A 14,346-nucleotide genomic window follows, 5' to 3' on the forward strand; every position below is an offset into this window, starting at 1 on the left:
GTTCAAATATGATACATGCTAGGTATCTAGTAAAAAGGACCTTTATTGAAGTGGGAACATTTTTCATAAAATAATAAAACACTGGGAAAACAATTTGGACCAGTCAACCTTACAAAAACAAACAAATTACATTATTGCCAGTGGCTGCCTACAACCTTATAAACACGTGAACTAAAAAAACGTCATTCACTACCTGACTGTTTTATAAAAATATTCAAACAGGTATTGCCAATCGAACATTATTAAATGACTTTAAATAATTACAAGATAAGAAGAACTTTTTATATACAACGTTTTAAAATTTTCTGTTGAATTATTATGCGCAATATGCTCAAACTTGTACTTGTATGAAGTAAATAAAATACAAACATATTACATAAAATACTGAAATGTCTTTTTGACATTTCATTTTGATTTCCATAGTAACGCACGTATATATTGATAATTTAGTTGCAAGGATCACCCCCTTAGCAACCAATAATAGTATTTTAGTTTTTACGGATTTTTCTGAAATAACTTTCCATACAAAACAGAATTAACTGAAAATGAATTCAATTCTGGCTAAAAGTATTAAAAGAATTCATTGGCATCGTGTTCTGATATATTCTAAAAGTTTCAAATGTCTAGCTACTGGGGAAGTTAGTTAAAAATCGATTGCAAGATTTTTTCTGGATAAACAAGAATACGAGCTAATAAAAACGTTGTAAAATGGTATAGACTTTGTCAGTTTCTTTAATCTATACATTTACTCATAGTAAAGTGATTGTTTACTAATTTCTATAAATGCGAGTAATAAAAAGATAAAACTGTCGAAAATTTCTTCTCAACCAAGCTTATATGAGGACAAATCGATTAGTATTTATATTAATAACTGTAATATTATACAATTACGCGTCAAGCTTATAATGCTGTGGGTGAGTAGCGGTCGAAATGGAAAAGTTTACGAACCGGAGCACTTGACAATTTTCTGAAGATATATACAAATTTTATGTGTATTTTATAAAAATAAATGTGTTAGATTTTCTATTATATTGCCTATCTAGCTCAGACGGCCAATTTTTTTCCACGAGACAGAGCGATATTTTTACTAATGTCACGGACCGGAACGGCGCTCCGGTCCATTTCGAGCCCTGAAGTGGGTCCCGGGTTAGAATCCCGGATTCGGAAAATTATCATGTTATGTTTTTAATGTGTTTGGATCCAGAGTATGAGCAACTAGCTAACATAATATATTTCTCGTAAATAAAAAAAAACCATATGTAGAGGAGATAATTTAAAGAAGATTATACATGGAGTACCTTACTAATAGTTTCTATAAAATTAATGACTTTTGTCAAAATTTTGATAGGCGAAAGATTACAATTAGCTTTATGTTTGTAGCATGTTGCACAAGATTTTTTTTTTTTTTTCTGATTTTACCGAGGCTTTGACTGCGACTCGCTGTCATATCGCCTCTTCTCTTCTAGAAGGGGATCCGTCGATCAGGTCCTCACTCCTATTCTGTTAAATAACTTTACAATTTTGCCTAGCTCTTCCGTCTTACCCACCGCCAGGACACCCTTCAATTCGTCGACATTCTCATAGATATCTGCAATTCGCAGCTGTACTCTGTGAACTTCATATTTGGGGCATTGCAGTGCTATATGTACAATGTCCTCTAAAACATGACATTCATCGCAGAGCTGCGATTCACTTCTTCCCATGAGGACATCAAATCTTTTGCCCATGGTGTGCCCTGTTCTTAGCCTCAGTATTAACTTAAGCTCATTCCTCGTCAAAGAAGACTCTACAAACCAGGGCACCTCTCGTGGTGTTGGTAGAATCGACTTACTCCATTTCCCCTTTTCTAATGATGCCCTATGGTGAAAATCTATCCACATACTATGGCACATTTTCTTTATAGCCTCATTCCAGTCCAGGTTTTCTGGTATCCACTGATATGGTACCCCTGAATGGCCGGCTACCTTTGCCAGCTCATCTGCCCTTTCATTTCCCTCAATGCCCATGTGCGATGGGATCCATTGAAGGCATAGATCTCCTCCTCTATTTTTCTTGGCGTCGATCTGGTCAAGGATGTGGTATGCTATGGTTTTACTGTTATGTGAGCGAGTTGCTGCGGCAAGATGTTGTAAAGCGCTTTTGGAGTCTGTTAAAATGACAGCGGATTGCGCCGAGAAATCATCGCTTAAAGTGTATTTAATTGCTTCGTTTATCGCGATGAGTTCCGCCGTCATTATTGGTATTGCTGGGTTTAGCTTCCAGCTCTTGTTTATACCTACTTCTGGTATCACAAGAGCTGCTCCTGCTCTATTCTGATCTTTGGATCCATCTGTATAAAGGTGGCTCCATCCTGCGTACCTCTCTGTCAGCATTTTTTCGACACGCTCTCTTCCTTTATCGGATACTATGCTCCGTTTTGGTTTGTCTATTCCTTTGACCTCTAGTTGGATAACAGAGCTGAGGTCGTAGGTACCAACTGGCCTCCTCAGCGAATACATACCTAGGCATTTTGTATTTAATACCTCCCAACTTTCTGTGGCTTTTAGGATTCCTACCAGTAGAGGGAGCTTTCTTTTCTCATAGTATGTATTGCTTTCAACAAGCTCGTATAGGAGTTTCACCTTTGCCAATATGGGGTTATCTATTATAGATTTCCACTTCATCCATGTCTTGGTAACCAGTGCCCATCTCCTGACATTCAGTGGAGGTACGCTGAGTTCCGCTTGGAGCACGTGAATGGGTGTTGTCCTGATAAATCCTCCACATATTCTTAATGCTTTGGACTGGATGCGGTCTAGCCTCACCGAATTAGTTTCGGCAGCGGAGTGGTAAAACATGCTCCCGTAATCTAATCGGCTTCTAATGAGTGCCGTGTATAACCTTCTCATATGAATGGGGTGTACGCCCCACCCACCTCCCGCCAGTACTTTGAGTATGTTCAGAGGTTGTGTCAGGCTATTCGCGCAATGACTAATATGATGCTTCCACGTTAGTCTATAGTCCAGGTTCATACCTAAAAATTTATAAGTGTCTACTCTTTCTATTATAGTGCCGTCGATTTTTAAGTTAAGCTGGTTTTGTCTCTTGCCTCTGGCAAAAAGAACCACCTTAGTTTTGCTGGGAGCTACTTTGAGGCCTCGCGTTTCCAATAATAATTTCATTTCGTCAAGACTCTTCTGCATTAACCTTTGACATTCATCTACTCTTTTTCCCGAACAAAAAAGTGCAAAATCATCTGCATATTGTACAATGTTGACCCTCGTCATTAACTTTAATATGTCAGTTGTAAGAATGTTGAATAGTAATGGGGATAAGGGGTCTCCTTGCGGAAGGCCTCTTGAGCATACCGTACTCTTCTTTTCATTATTAATGCACATGGTGATTTTTCTTTCATTTAAATACTGCTTAAGATATTTAGTGATCTTCCCACCGATTCCCCATTCATTCAACACCCTTGACACTTCTTTCACATGCACATTATTATACGCATCCTGGATGTCCAGGAATGTTGTCAGGGTTACTTCGTTTTTGACCTGTGCTGCATTGATGTCTAGTACTAGGTTGCCTATGTTCTCCAGAGTCGACTTTTGCCTTCTGAATCCCGTAGTATTGTGATGAAATAGTTGTTTTTTCTCTGCAAACCATTCGATTCTTCTTGCACTCATCTGGTTGAACGTTTTGCACATGCATGATATGAGTGCGATTGGTCTGACTGACGACACTAGGGTAGGGTCTCGCCCTGGTTTTAAGATTGGGATAATCATCGTTTCCTTCCATTGCCTAGGGACTTTGCCGGTTTCCATGATTAAGTTGAATATCTCCACTAGTTTATTTTTTCCGATCTCTGGCAGCTGAGCGATCATGGAATATGAAACTTCGTCCATGCCGGGGGCAGTGTCTTTATTTTTGGTTACTGATCTTAGTTCCGCCACTGTAAGAATTTCATTCATTGTATCATTAGGATTATATGTTTCCTGTTCTGCGATTTCTTCCTTCGTTTCGTCACTTTTACTTGCTAGTTGTTGAAGGAGGAGTGACGCCATGCTTTCATCCAGATGATTTTTGAATTTGTTTCCCGATTTGCCCTTCATCTAACTCATTTTTCTCCACATTTCTGAGTAGGAAGTTTCCGAGTTGACGGAGTCACAAAATGTTTTCCAACTTTCTCTTTTGGCTTTTAGGATTACTTTTCGAGTCGTGGCTTGCTTTTTCTTTAGTTCTAGGTAGTTTTCTGTGGAACTGATTTTTTTGAAGCGAGTATAGGCAAGCCTTCTCTCAGCGATTGCCTTTGATACTTCGGAGTTCCACCATGGTTTTGGTCTAAAGTTTGGGTGACTGCCTACTTTGAATCTCGGAATGCTTGAATTTGCCCCATTATTCAATATTGCCTCCAATTTATCATACTCTACTTGTGAATCTCTGGTAGGTTCTGTAAGTCTGTCTATGTCATTTGAGATTATTTCTCGATATTGTTCCCAGTTTGCTTTAGGGTAATTTCTTCTTGGGATGATTTCTGTTTGGCATTGATTTTCCACAAACTCGATGATAATGGGTAAGTGGTCACTGCCCATCGTATCGGAGTCTATTTTCCAATCGGTTTCCAGTACCAGCTCGTTGGAGATAAATGTTATATCCGGTGCCGCTCCTCTCTGATTTGGAGGGGTGACCCTGGTACTTTGTCCATTGTTAATCGCTACTAAGTCAGAGTCAAGGCATACGTCAGCGACATCCTCTCCTCTTGCGTCTCGAAGTATATGATCCCACATTGGGTGGTGTGCATTGAAATCCCCACCCATAATTGATCCCTCTCCCATTTGATCGAAGAGCCTGCTCCATGCGTTTTTCCAAATGGTAACATTGGGTTTACAATATATTGCTGTCACTGTTTTTAGTTTTTGTGTCCCTCTGATTTCGACTTGACATGCCTCCAGTTCAGTTGGAAGGCCTTGTAGGGTCTTTTCTTTAGACGCCAGTGTTTTATGCACCAGAATCGCTATTCCTCCGTAACCATCCCCTCTGTCTTATCTATACATCGTGTAATCATTGAATTTCAGATAGTCTAATTCAGACCTCAGCCAAGTCTCTGAGATTAATGCTATTGAAATTTTGTGTCTTATTAAGTAGAGTTCTATATCATCCTTTTTTTGCTTCATACTTCTGGCATTCCATTGTAAAATCCTAATTTGTTTTTTACTATCCATTTTGCTCCAGAACCTCTCCTAGAATTTCCTTTAAGTGTCCTTCTTTGAATTGTTTGCATACCCAGTCCACTGCTTTAATTATTAGTTGTTTAATGATCTGCTGCCAGTCTCCCCCTTTCAGCAAGACTTTCATAATTTCTCCCATCGCGTTAACCTCTGTCTTCCCCTTTGATTTTTTCTTATTTTTTTGTAGGCTTTACGCTACTACCTGTAGCTATTATTGTTGAGCCTGAAGCTTCTACCACCGCTTCTTCTTTCTTTTTGATTTCCTTAGTTTTTTGAATTGTTTCGCTTTCATCTCTTCCTACGATTTTTTTTGTTTTAATATGTCAGCATAGCTATTATTTAACATATTTTTTTTTGCTTCCTTGAAAGGTATGTTCATTTTTTTCATTGCTTCTTTGCAATTCTTTTCCTCTTGCCACTTTGGGCATTTTTGGCTGTTTGCCGCGTGGTTACCTTTGCAACTGATGCACGTAATTTCCTCATTTTTTTCGCAGGTTTTGTGGTTTTCACCACACTTAGGGCACGTTTCTACTGTACGTCCGCAATTGTTCGCGATATGCCCATATCGCCAGCATTTGTAGCATTGCATAACCCTGAATACATACGGTTCTACAGCAAAAGAGACTCCATATATGTAAATTGTTCTCGGCAATATTTTCTCCCCAAATTTAATACTGACTGACGAGGTCTTTGTCAGCTCTCCTGTATCACCTTTTCTTGTCAACCTCTTAAGGTTGATTACTTTTGCATCACTTTTGATTTCCATTTGCAGTTCTTGGAGGTCCATATCAATATCGACTTTTCTTATTACTCCATAAGAGCAGGAGTCATTCTCTTTGGTCACAAAACCGAGATCTTTGAGTTCTCCAGCTTGTTTCACTTTATCTGCTTCTTTTTCGTCTTCTACTTGGATGTACGTCTTTAAATTTTTATTGTAAATTTTCTGTACTTTTACTCCTGCCTTATGCAGCATCTGCGCTATTTTTAACTTTAATGGAATTTTACTTCCCGTCGCTATCATGACGATGTTTTGGTTTCCCTTTGGAGTGACCCCAGAGTCTCTTCTGGGTTTTTTTCCAGAGGTCACCGTCTGCCATTCTTCTTCTTTTTCTCCAACCACTTCCTCTTCATCATCGTTTCTTTTCTTCTTCGATTTTTTGGTTTCATTCACTTCCATTGTGGTGTTTTCCATTTTATTGTTTTTGCCGTTCACGCGGTCATGGAATTCGCGCAACAGTGTGAACAAAAAACAGTGTGGACAACCCCTCGCTTCACAGCGTTTGACGCACTCCCCGCACAAAGTGCACTATCCGTGCAACAATAAATATTTTTCACTTTTTCTCAAGCACTGGCACTGATTGTCAAAATCACATGGGACCACACATGTTGAGTTTATTGTCAAATTCATTTACAAACAATATTATTTTTGTTGTATCCCGTATTTATAACCGTTCGCGAGTAACCAGGCGAATAGCGACACGAATACGCAAGCGAAGTTGTACAACCTCACTCCACCGCTGTTGGCTTCCGACTGCACAAGATTTTTAATAATTATCTCTCAAATTTTCTTCTTATTGTACCATCCCCGAAAGGAGGTCGACTACATTTATTTTCTCATCTGCTACCTGGAACAGTTTGGTGGAGCTACATTCTTACCAATTACAGATGTTCTTAAGGCTATACTTCAGCTGGGGCACGGTCTAAAACGATCGTGAATCCGCGACGCGAAGATTGCGCAAACGACGCGTGCAGAACAAAACATAATTTGTCATAAAAATTCAACATGCGTCCATTTAATGTTATGTTTATTGTTATATTAGTAATATTAATAATATATTTTCATTGACATGTTTTCTTTTTCAAGTAAATGGGTAACGTTTTTTAGTTATCTTTATACGAGTTAAGAATTAATTCTCCGACGCCATTACAAAACAAATTGACGTGTCCACAGCTCGACTTTCGCTCTCCGATTGGCAGCCAGTCCATAATTTCGTCGCACCTATAGTTGAAAATTATTTGCCGTTTCACTGAAGTATGCTCTTAAGCCACCGTTGATCTTTTCTTAGATTATGAGTTGAGGAAACTGTAGTTTTGTCCTCTCACAATAATTTACATACATTATTTGAAAAATATCTCATGCATACTACAAAAAATAAATTTGTAGAAAAAAAAATACTACACCCGACGAGACTTGAACCTGAATCTGCTAGATTCGCGCCAGTATGATTTTCAAATTAAGCTACGGGCATCTTCTTGAACTACGACGATCTTAACTAGTATATCGAATTGCGTTATAATGTTGACTGTCGGTTTTAGTGTGTTAAATTAAGGTAGGTATCAATTAATTCTTTAATTATTAACCGACGTCACAAATCACTCCATTGGTTAATTTTTATAACGTACCTACTTAGACTTGCTATTAATTTAATAAACTATTCCTTTTATTCAACGAATAAGACATAAGATTTTCTTTATATGGATGAGATGTTCTCAAATTATGTACTATAATTATATATTATGTAGTATATTAAGTACCTATAAAGAATGTTAAATTCTCAAATCTTGTGTCTTATTCGTTGAATAAAAGAAATAGTTTATTAAATTAATAGCAAGTCTAAGTAGGTACGTTATATACTCTCATAATGTGGCTCAGGTTATATTTACCCACCGTAGTTTTATGGTCAACGTCAACATTTTTTCATGCTCGGTCAGTCCAAGGAATTGTGAGGATGTGTCTATTCAGCCTTGTCTAGAAAGCCTCAACTTTCCGTGATATCACGTGGTATGGAAAGAATAGAAAACTGATATTTTTATGTACTAAAATTAATATTGGAAATCGTAGACTGATTGTTGTAAATAATGATCACTCACATAGAAATACAATTTCAATCAGTTTGATTCATTTCATTATTTCTATATATAGGTACCTATAATCGGAGTAATGGCGTATCCGGAAACTTGTACGTATGCAGTTCACCGTATCACACTTTGCCGTGAAATGTTGTATCGGAAATATATGGCCGTATATTAAAGACCGTCCAACCTCTTTGGGTCGTATAGTACTGACATAAATTTCATGTCTAAATAAAACACGGTGCTTGTTGGTGTACACTTTACATGAAGCCAATAGCAAAAAAAATGAAAATAGCCGAGATATGCTGTATTATTTATTAGGTTAGGTTAGGTTAGGTTAGGTTTTCATTCTTGAATTCATGAATTTTGCCAAAATCAGCTATGAAAATTTAATTAATGTTCATATTGAATCTAATAAAATTGGAGACCGTATAGTATACAATCGTCTCTTTCCGATTAAAAAGTTTACGGCGAACTGTGCAACGGTGAATTGTTTTACGTACAATTTACAATGTAACCGAGTAATGGTAGCCTGTAACTAAATTGTTGAGAGCGCCCGCCAATCTCGTTCGATTGCCCACTCGGGCTTGGTGAGTACACAACCATGCGCTGGTACAAATCAAACTTGTCCATAAAAAATGTAACATGCCGCATAATGACAGCTGGTCCACTCGACAGCGAGCCGGTGGAAGGGGCAGGAGAACCTGGAGTTGTTCAACAACGAAACAAAACAAAAAAAAAAACAACATGCGAGTGTTTCAACAAGTGCTTTCTAGTTGTACTCTTTTATAGAAAACGGGGATGGATCATGATGTTGAGTGGAAAGGGGGAATGTTTTTTTTGAATCGACCACTGGATTTCATTGATCACTTATTTCTCAGAATAATAATGTTCTTTCAATTAAATCACGGGTTCATATTCAATAAAGAAAATTACATTTATTTTTACAACGTTTTTCTTAGCTCGTATTCTTATTTGTCCGGTGGTTCTTTGTCCTGCAAAAATCTTACAATCGATTATTAACTAACTTCCCGACTAGCTAGACATTTGAAACTTTTAGAATATATCAAAACACGATGCCAATGCATTTTTTAAATACTTTTAGCCATCTTTAAGTAGAATTGAATTCATTTTCAGTTAATTCTGTTTTGTATGAAAAGTCATTTTGACACCATTATTGGTTGCTAAGCGGATGGTCCTAGCAACTAAATTATTAATATACGTGCGTTACTATGGAAATCAAAATGACATTTCAGTATTATTTCTATCAAGTACAATTTTTTTTGATCGTTTAAGCTAGTCAAGTCAAGTTTATATGATTCAACAGAAAATTTAACAACGTTGTATATAAAAAGTTCTTTTTATCTTGTAATTATTATATTATTAACAATGAATTTTATGATACAGTAATGGCTGAAAGCTTCTCATCTAAAGTGTGAGTGCGAGTTCAAATCCTACATCTTGTCAGATTCTTTTATATTAACAAAAACTTACACCATTTCTAAAACCTTAGAAATATAAATGTATTACATAGTAAAAAATTCTGGAAAGAAGGCGGATTCCAGCTCACATCTTTCACTATAATACATATCTACAAAAAATACCTATCTATAACCATACATTGATTAATAAATAAATAATTGGTATCCTTGGATCACGTATTTATTACATTTGCATGACTCATATACGTATCGGTGGTCTAAAAGTTAAGAGCACTCACCTCTTTAGTAAAAGATGTGAGTTCGAATTTAAATCGTATATTTTCGGTTTTTATTGATTATTTTCTAATGTTTATGTATGTTTTCGAAGTTTTTCACAATTACGTATTTTTCGTAGTCAGTATGTATCTAACACTTCTTAATCATGTCAATATTCAATATGTATTCATTTCGGTATATATAAATATACACACATATATATATATATATATATATATATATTTAGATATTATTTGATTACGGTGCAATGGGTCATTTTTCACTGTTTGTTGCGTGTATTTTCCACCGCGATCGTCACGCGATGCATTTAATTCGTTCTTTACATACTTTGAAAACTTGCCAGTTGATAATTATTGTATAACCGTCATTGGTGATTTCAATTGTTATTCATCCTCGACAGATGTCAATCTGGAGTTTGCTCATTTTTTATCCTGTGTGAATCTCAAGCAGTTTTCAGAGATTAGACATGTGAAATCGCGAATTTTGGACTTAGTTTTGGCGGATGCAGATTGTTGTGTACTGGTACATGTCTGTGCTGACCCACTTATATACACTTAAGTAAATATATTATAATGTGTGTGCGTTTAATTCATAGAAATCATCTAACGGGTTATGATCTAACAGCCATCCCTCGTCATAATTATTTTAATAGGGTGAAGCACCCAATTATTGGCACTTTAAGGGAACTGAGCAGTTCAAGTTCGCACAGTATTCTATCAATTATCTTTCTAAGTTCCTATGTTTCTGATTTAAATAATATGTTTACTTAACTTTTATTTGAATACTTCCAATAACACTTTTGTATTGTGCATATGCACACAATTGTGATATTTCCTGAGTTTGGCCCTTACTCCAATTATTGGCATACTTTTTCCTATTATTGACACAACCTTTTCCAATTATTGGCACAGTTAATAGAGATCCAAAAAAGTGTATTAATCATGCAAATTAAACACGTTTTACACTAGTATTCATACATTTATTATTAGGTAACATTATTTTTAAAAAACCTCAAAAGAAATAATGATTATATTTAAATAAATTCAGGAACTAATTGAGATCAAAAATTCTCAAAAAATATTTAGGTGTCTAAAATAAATTACGTAAGTTCTTATGATGTTAACCGTTTAAATATTTAATCATCATCATTTAAAATGGCTTCAAGTTCTTCCACCGTGTATGATTTCTTACGACTGCTTAAAATTTTATCAAAAGGATCTCTAATCCCATCATTTTTCTTGTCTTCATCAACTATGGGATTCGAGACTTGTTGGTTAACTATTGGCACCAGAGGCTTGTTCAATCTTATATCGGCCAGTACTTTGATTCTTTTCGTTTCGGATATCATATTCTCTTTTTTTACATTAGGTTCTCTTTCCACTTGACATTCTCTTTTAGTTGTATTTTGCACAGGTCCGAACTGCACTTTCTTACTCTGTTTATTTATTAACGTTGCTGCTGTTTTTTTTGTAAGGTTTTTCTTTTCTCCTTGTTTAGTTTTCACTTCCTTTTGTTTTTGGATTCTCTCCTCTTTTCTTTTCTTGACTTGTTCTTCTTTAAGACTTTTTTCTCTCCGTTTCTGGGTTTCCTTGCTTTGCCATTCGTCTGAAGTTAAGACAAAGGAAACTCTTTCACTTTGTTTAACGCCTTTTCTTTGAGGTGTTTTCGGTTTTACTAAAACGTCACTTAATTTTACAGGGGTTAAATATTCTTTCTGTTGACTAATAATATCCATAATCTCGCATTCTTTAACTACATGTTCTTTGCACGTTGCTATTAAACCACTTTCTGGAATCTCCATTTCGTTTTTATCTAAAGTAACTAAGTCACTTTCAAGCAAAGTTTTGTGTTCTTTTCTTTCAAATTTGTTTTTTCCCATTTCTTCAATAGATTTCTGCACAGTAACTAAATCAAACTGTGAGTTATCAAGGATATCCATAAATAAAATTGGCATCTCTTCTATAGTGATTTCTTCTGTAAGGTTGTCCTCATGTAATATTTCTGATTCTTGGTGCTTTTCATCATGTTGGAAATAGTTCAAAAGCTTTTTCAGGATTTTGTCACTGTCTATTAGAAAGTCTTTGGTAAGAGTTTGTAAGGCATTCAATTTTTTCTCTCCCACTATGTTATAAAACGTATCTTTTGATAGAGAATTTTCTTTGAAATTGTCATTGTTCTTCTCTTCGGTATTTGAATTTTCAACAGTTTTCTGACGTGCTAGGCATTTGTTAAAATTGATTGCATCACAATTCCATGGACATAAACCGGTGGTTCTAAAACCATTTATAACAGTAGAAGGCTTAATGCCGTTTACGACAGCTTCCTTGAGCACAGGAACAAAATCTGTTTTTGTGAGTGCAGCTAAGGGGTTTTCACGCCTCCACTTCAATACACTTTCTTTCCAAGCTTGCTTAAGTGGCCTGAATGCTGAAACATCGGCTGGCTGCAACAATCTTGTTGCGTTTGGATATAAAGCTACCAGAACTATGTCCAAGCTTTTACACAGTTCACTCACTTCCAGAGAGAGGTGCGTTTTGTGTCCGTCAACAAAAAGTAAAACGGGGAGTTGTCTTTTTGTTTTCAATAGATAAGGGTGTAAAACGTTTTTTATATAATCATAAAATACCTCTGCCTTCATCCATCCCGAATCGCTCAAACCAATACCCCAGTCTCCTGGCACATTTAATGTTATATCCTTAGGCAACCTTTTATTCGGAAATATGATCATTGGAGGCGTGGTATCTCCATTGGCAGAAAACGTGAATAGAACTGTTAGAGCAGATTTGGCAGATGCATGGTCTACTTCATAAACATCCTTCTCACCTCTCATTGCAATAACCTTTCCACTTTTTGGGTATAGCTGAAAGTTTGACTCGTCACCGTTGAACACGCGACTTGGATCCGAGAGAATGGTAAAGTAACTGTTGTCTTTTAAGTAGGTTTCAATTCCAATGAACCAGTTTCTTATATCTTGCTCTGACACTGCCGCACTTGATGCTGTGACTGCCTCAGGTGTACGTATACTTAATCCGGGATGACGATACAAAAAGAGTTGGTACCATTTATTACCAGGTATTCCATCTTTGAATGGATTCTTTCTATTTGCTTTCTTTATGAAATGTGCAACACTCAATTGAACATCTAGTTTTCTTCTAGGGAATCCTTTGCGGCAACAGTCTTTAATCCATTTCACCAAAGTCTCTTCCTCGTTTTTGGTTAATACTGTACTTGGTCCTGGAAGGTCTTGATGATCTACTTTCCGTAACCTGAACTGAATAGTTCCTCTCGGTACATGAAAGGTTTTTGCGGCCAGTTTTTTACTCATACCGCACTTTACAGCCTCAAGTGCTTTTACCAAGTTATCATGGTTGTATATTTTTCTTTTTATTATTGTGTTGTCGAGAGTCTTCTTCTTCTCTTTCCTCTTTTTCACATTAACTGGATCCATTTTGAATACTTCAGTCGGAAAATAAAGACACAAGCTATAATTTAACCCTATTATTGGCACAAGCCAAAACCAATTATTAGCATGGGGCTAACATTTGGAAAAAACGAGTGTAACATATTTTTATCAATGGAATTACTTAGAGCCTTAATGATATAGGCTATAGAAATTAAAATCTGTTAAAAATAATACTTTATCAAAATAACCAATTATTAGCACATGTGCCAATAATAGGAAAACTACTCAATCACGATACCAAATGTTGGCACCCTTTAAACATAGACAACGAACAATTAACCTTAAATTAAATTTTAAATTCAAATGCCTGGCTCTATCCCGCAATCATTTAAATCGTCAGTTTATTGATATACACTTAGATGTAGACAAAATAGCAAGGCTATTGAAACATTTTCTTACCGTGGCAGAAAGAAAATGGCGGAAAAAATCACAAAACACAACGGAGCACTTTTGACGCACTATTTTCTCGCTATTTTGTTAATCCTGGTGTGATGAATGTTGCTTGTCGTAAACAATATTAATTGCTTAACACATTTTTTATACTAACTATGCTTACATATCTTATATTTTTACGTTAACTTGAAGGGTGCTGATAATTGGTGGAGTGCCAATAATTGGGTGCGTCACCCGTCATACATAAAAAAACTTTTAGTCTTTGAATAATCTGATTATGAGCAAAAATTATAGGTCCTTATTACCATAATATTTTTTTAACAAATAATTTAATCAAATCTTTCTTTGATTCTTTAATTTTTAAATAAAATTCATAAATTTTGTATTCCAAAACATTTTAACTAAATAGTTTAATAGAACACTAAATAATATGACATTGTTATCTATTTATATTTAAGTGAAATGCGTACCTATTGAATAATGGAGAAGCACTACTTACAGTAAAGTTAGTGGTTTAATAATCACTGTGCTTTCGACCGCGAAACCTACTTTCGCGGCAATTTCGAAATGGAAAATACGTCACGAGCTTTCATCATAATATATTTTTTCAAAATATTTTCTACCAAACAACGTTCAGTCGGAAATATAAAACCATCACGCCGAAGTTATTAATATTCTTATAATATGTATACTGATTTTTCAATATTATTAT

The 14,346-nt window shown here is 35.8% G+C and overlaps 2 protein-coding genes across 2 annotated transcripts in view; both read right to left on the reverse strand.

The window, feature by feature from the left end:
• Positions 1-1,410: 1,410 nt before the first annotated feature.
• Positions 1,411-14,346, reverse strand: part of LOC147066446 (uncharacterized) — a 594,497-nt gene continuing 581,561 nt past the window's right edge. The window contains exon 2 of the mRNA XM_085955409.1: positions 1,411-3,491. Within this exon, the coding sequence (XP_085811535.1) occupies positions 1,482-3,491 (2,010 nt within the window). The 3' untranslated portion in view covers positions 1,411-1,481. The remainder of the gene's footprint in view (positions 3,492-14,346) is intronic.
• The window catches only part of LOC147066447 (uncharacterized), a 1,147,709-nt gene continuing 1,143,808 nt past the window's right edge, over positions 10,446-14,346 (reverse strand). Inside the window, exon 2 of the mRNA XM_085955408.1 lies at positions 10,446-13,870. Coding sequence (XP_085811534.1) covers positions 10,914-13,226 — 2,313 coding nt within the window. The 5' untranslated portion in view covers positions 13,227-13,870 and the 3' untranslated portion in view covers positions 10,446-10,913. The remainder of the gene's footprint in view (positions 13,871-14,346) is intronic.

Source organism: Rhyacophila brunnea, unplaced genomic scaffold (genome assembly GCF_057557595.1).
Source record: "Rhyacophila brunnea isolate RB1 unplaced genomic scaffold, BYU_Rbru_1.0 scaffold_5, whole genome shotgun sequence".
NCBI lineage: Eukaryota > Metazoa > Arthropoda > Insecta > Trichoptera > Rhyacophilidae > Rhyacophila > Rhyacophila brunnea.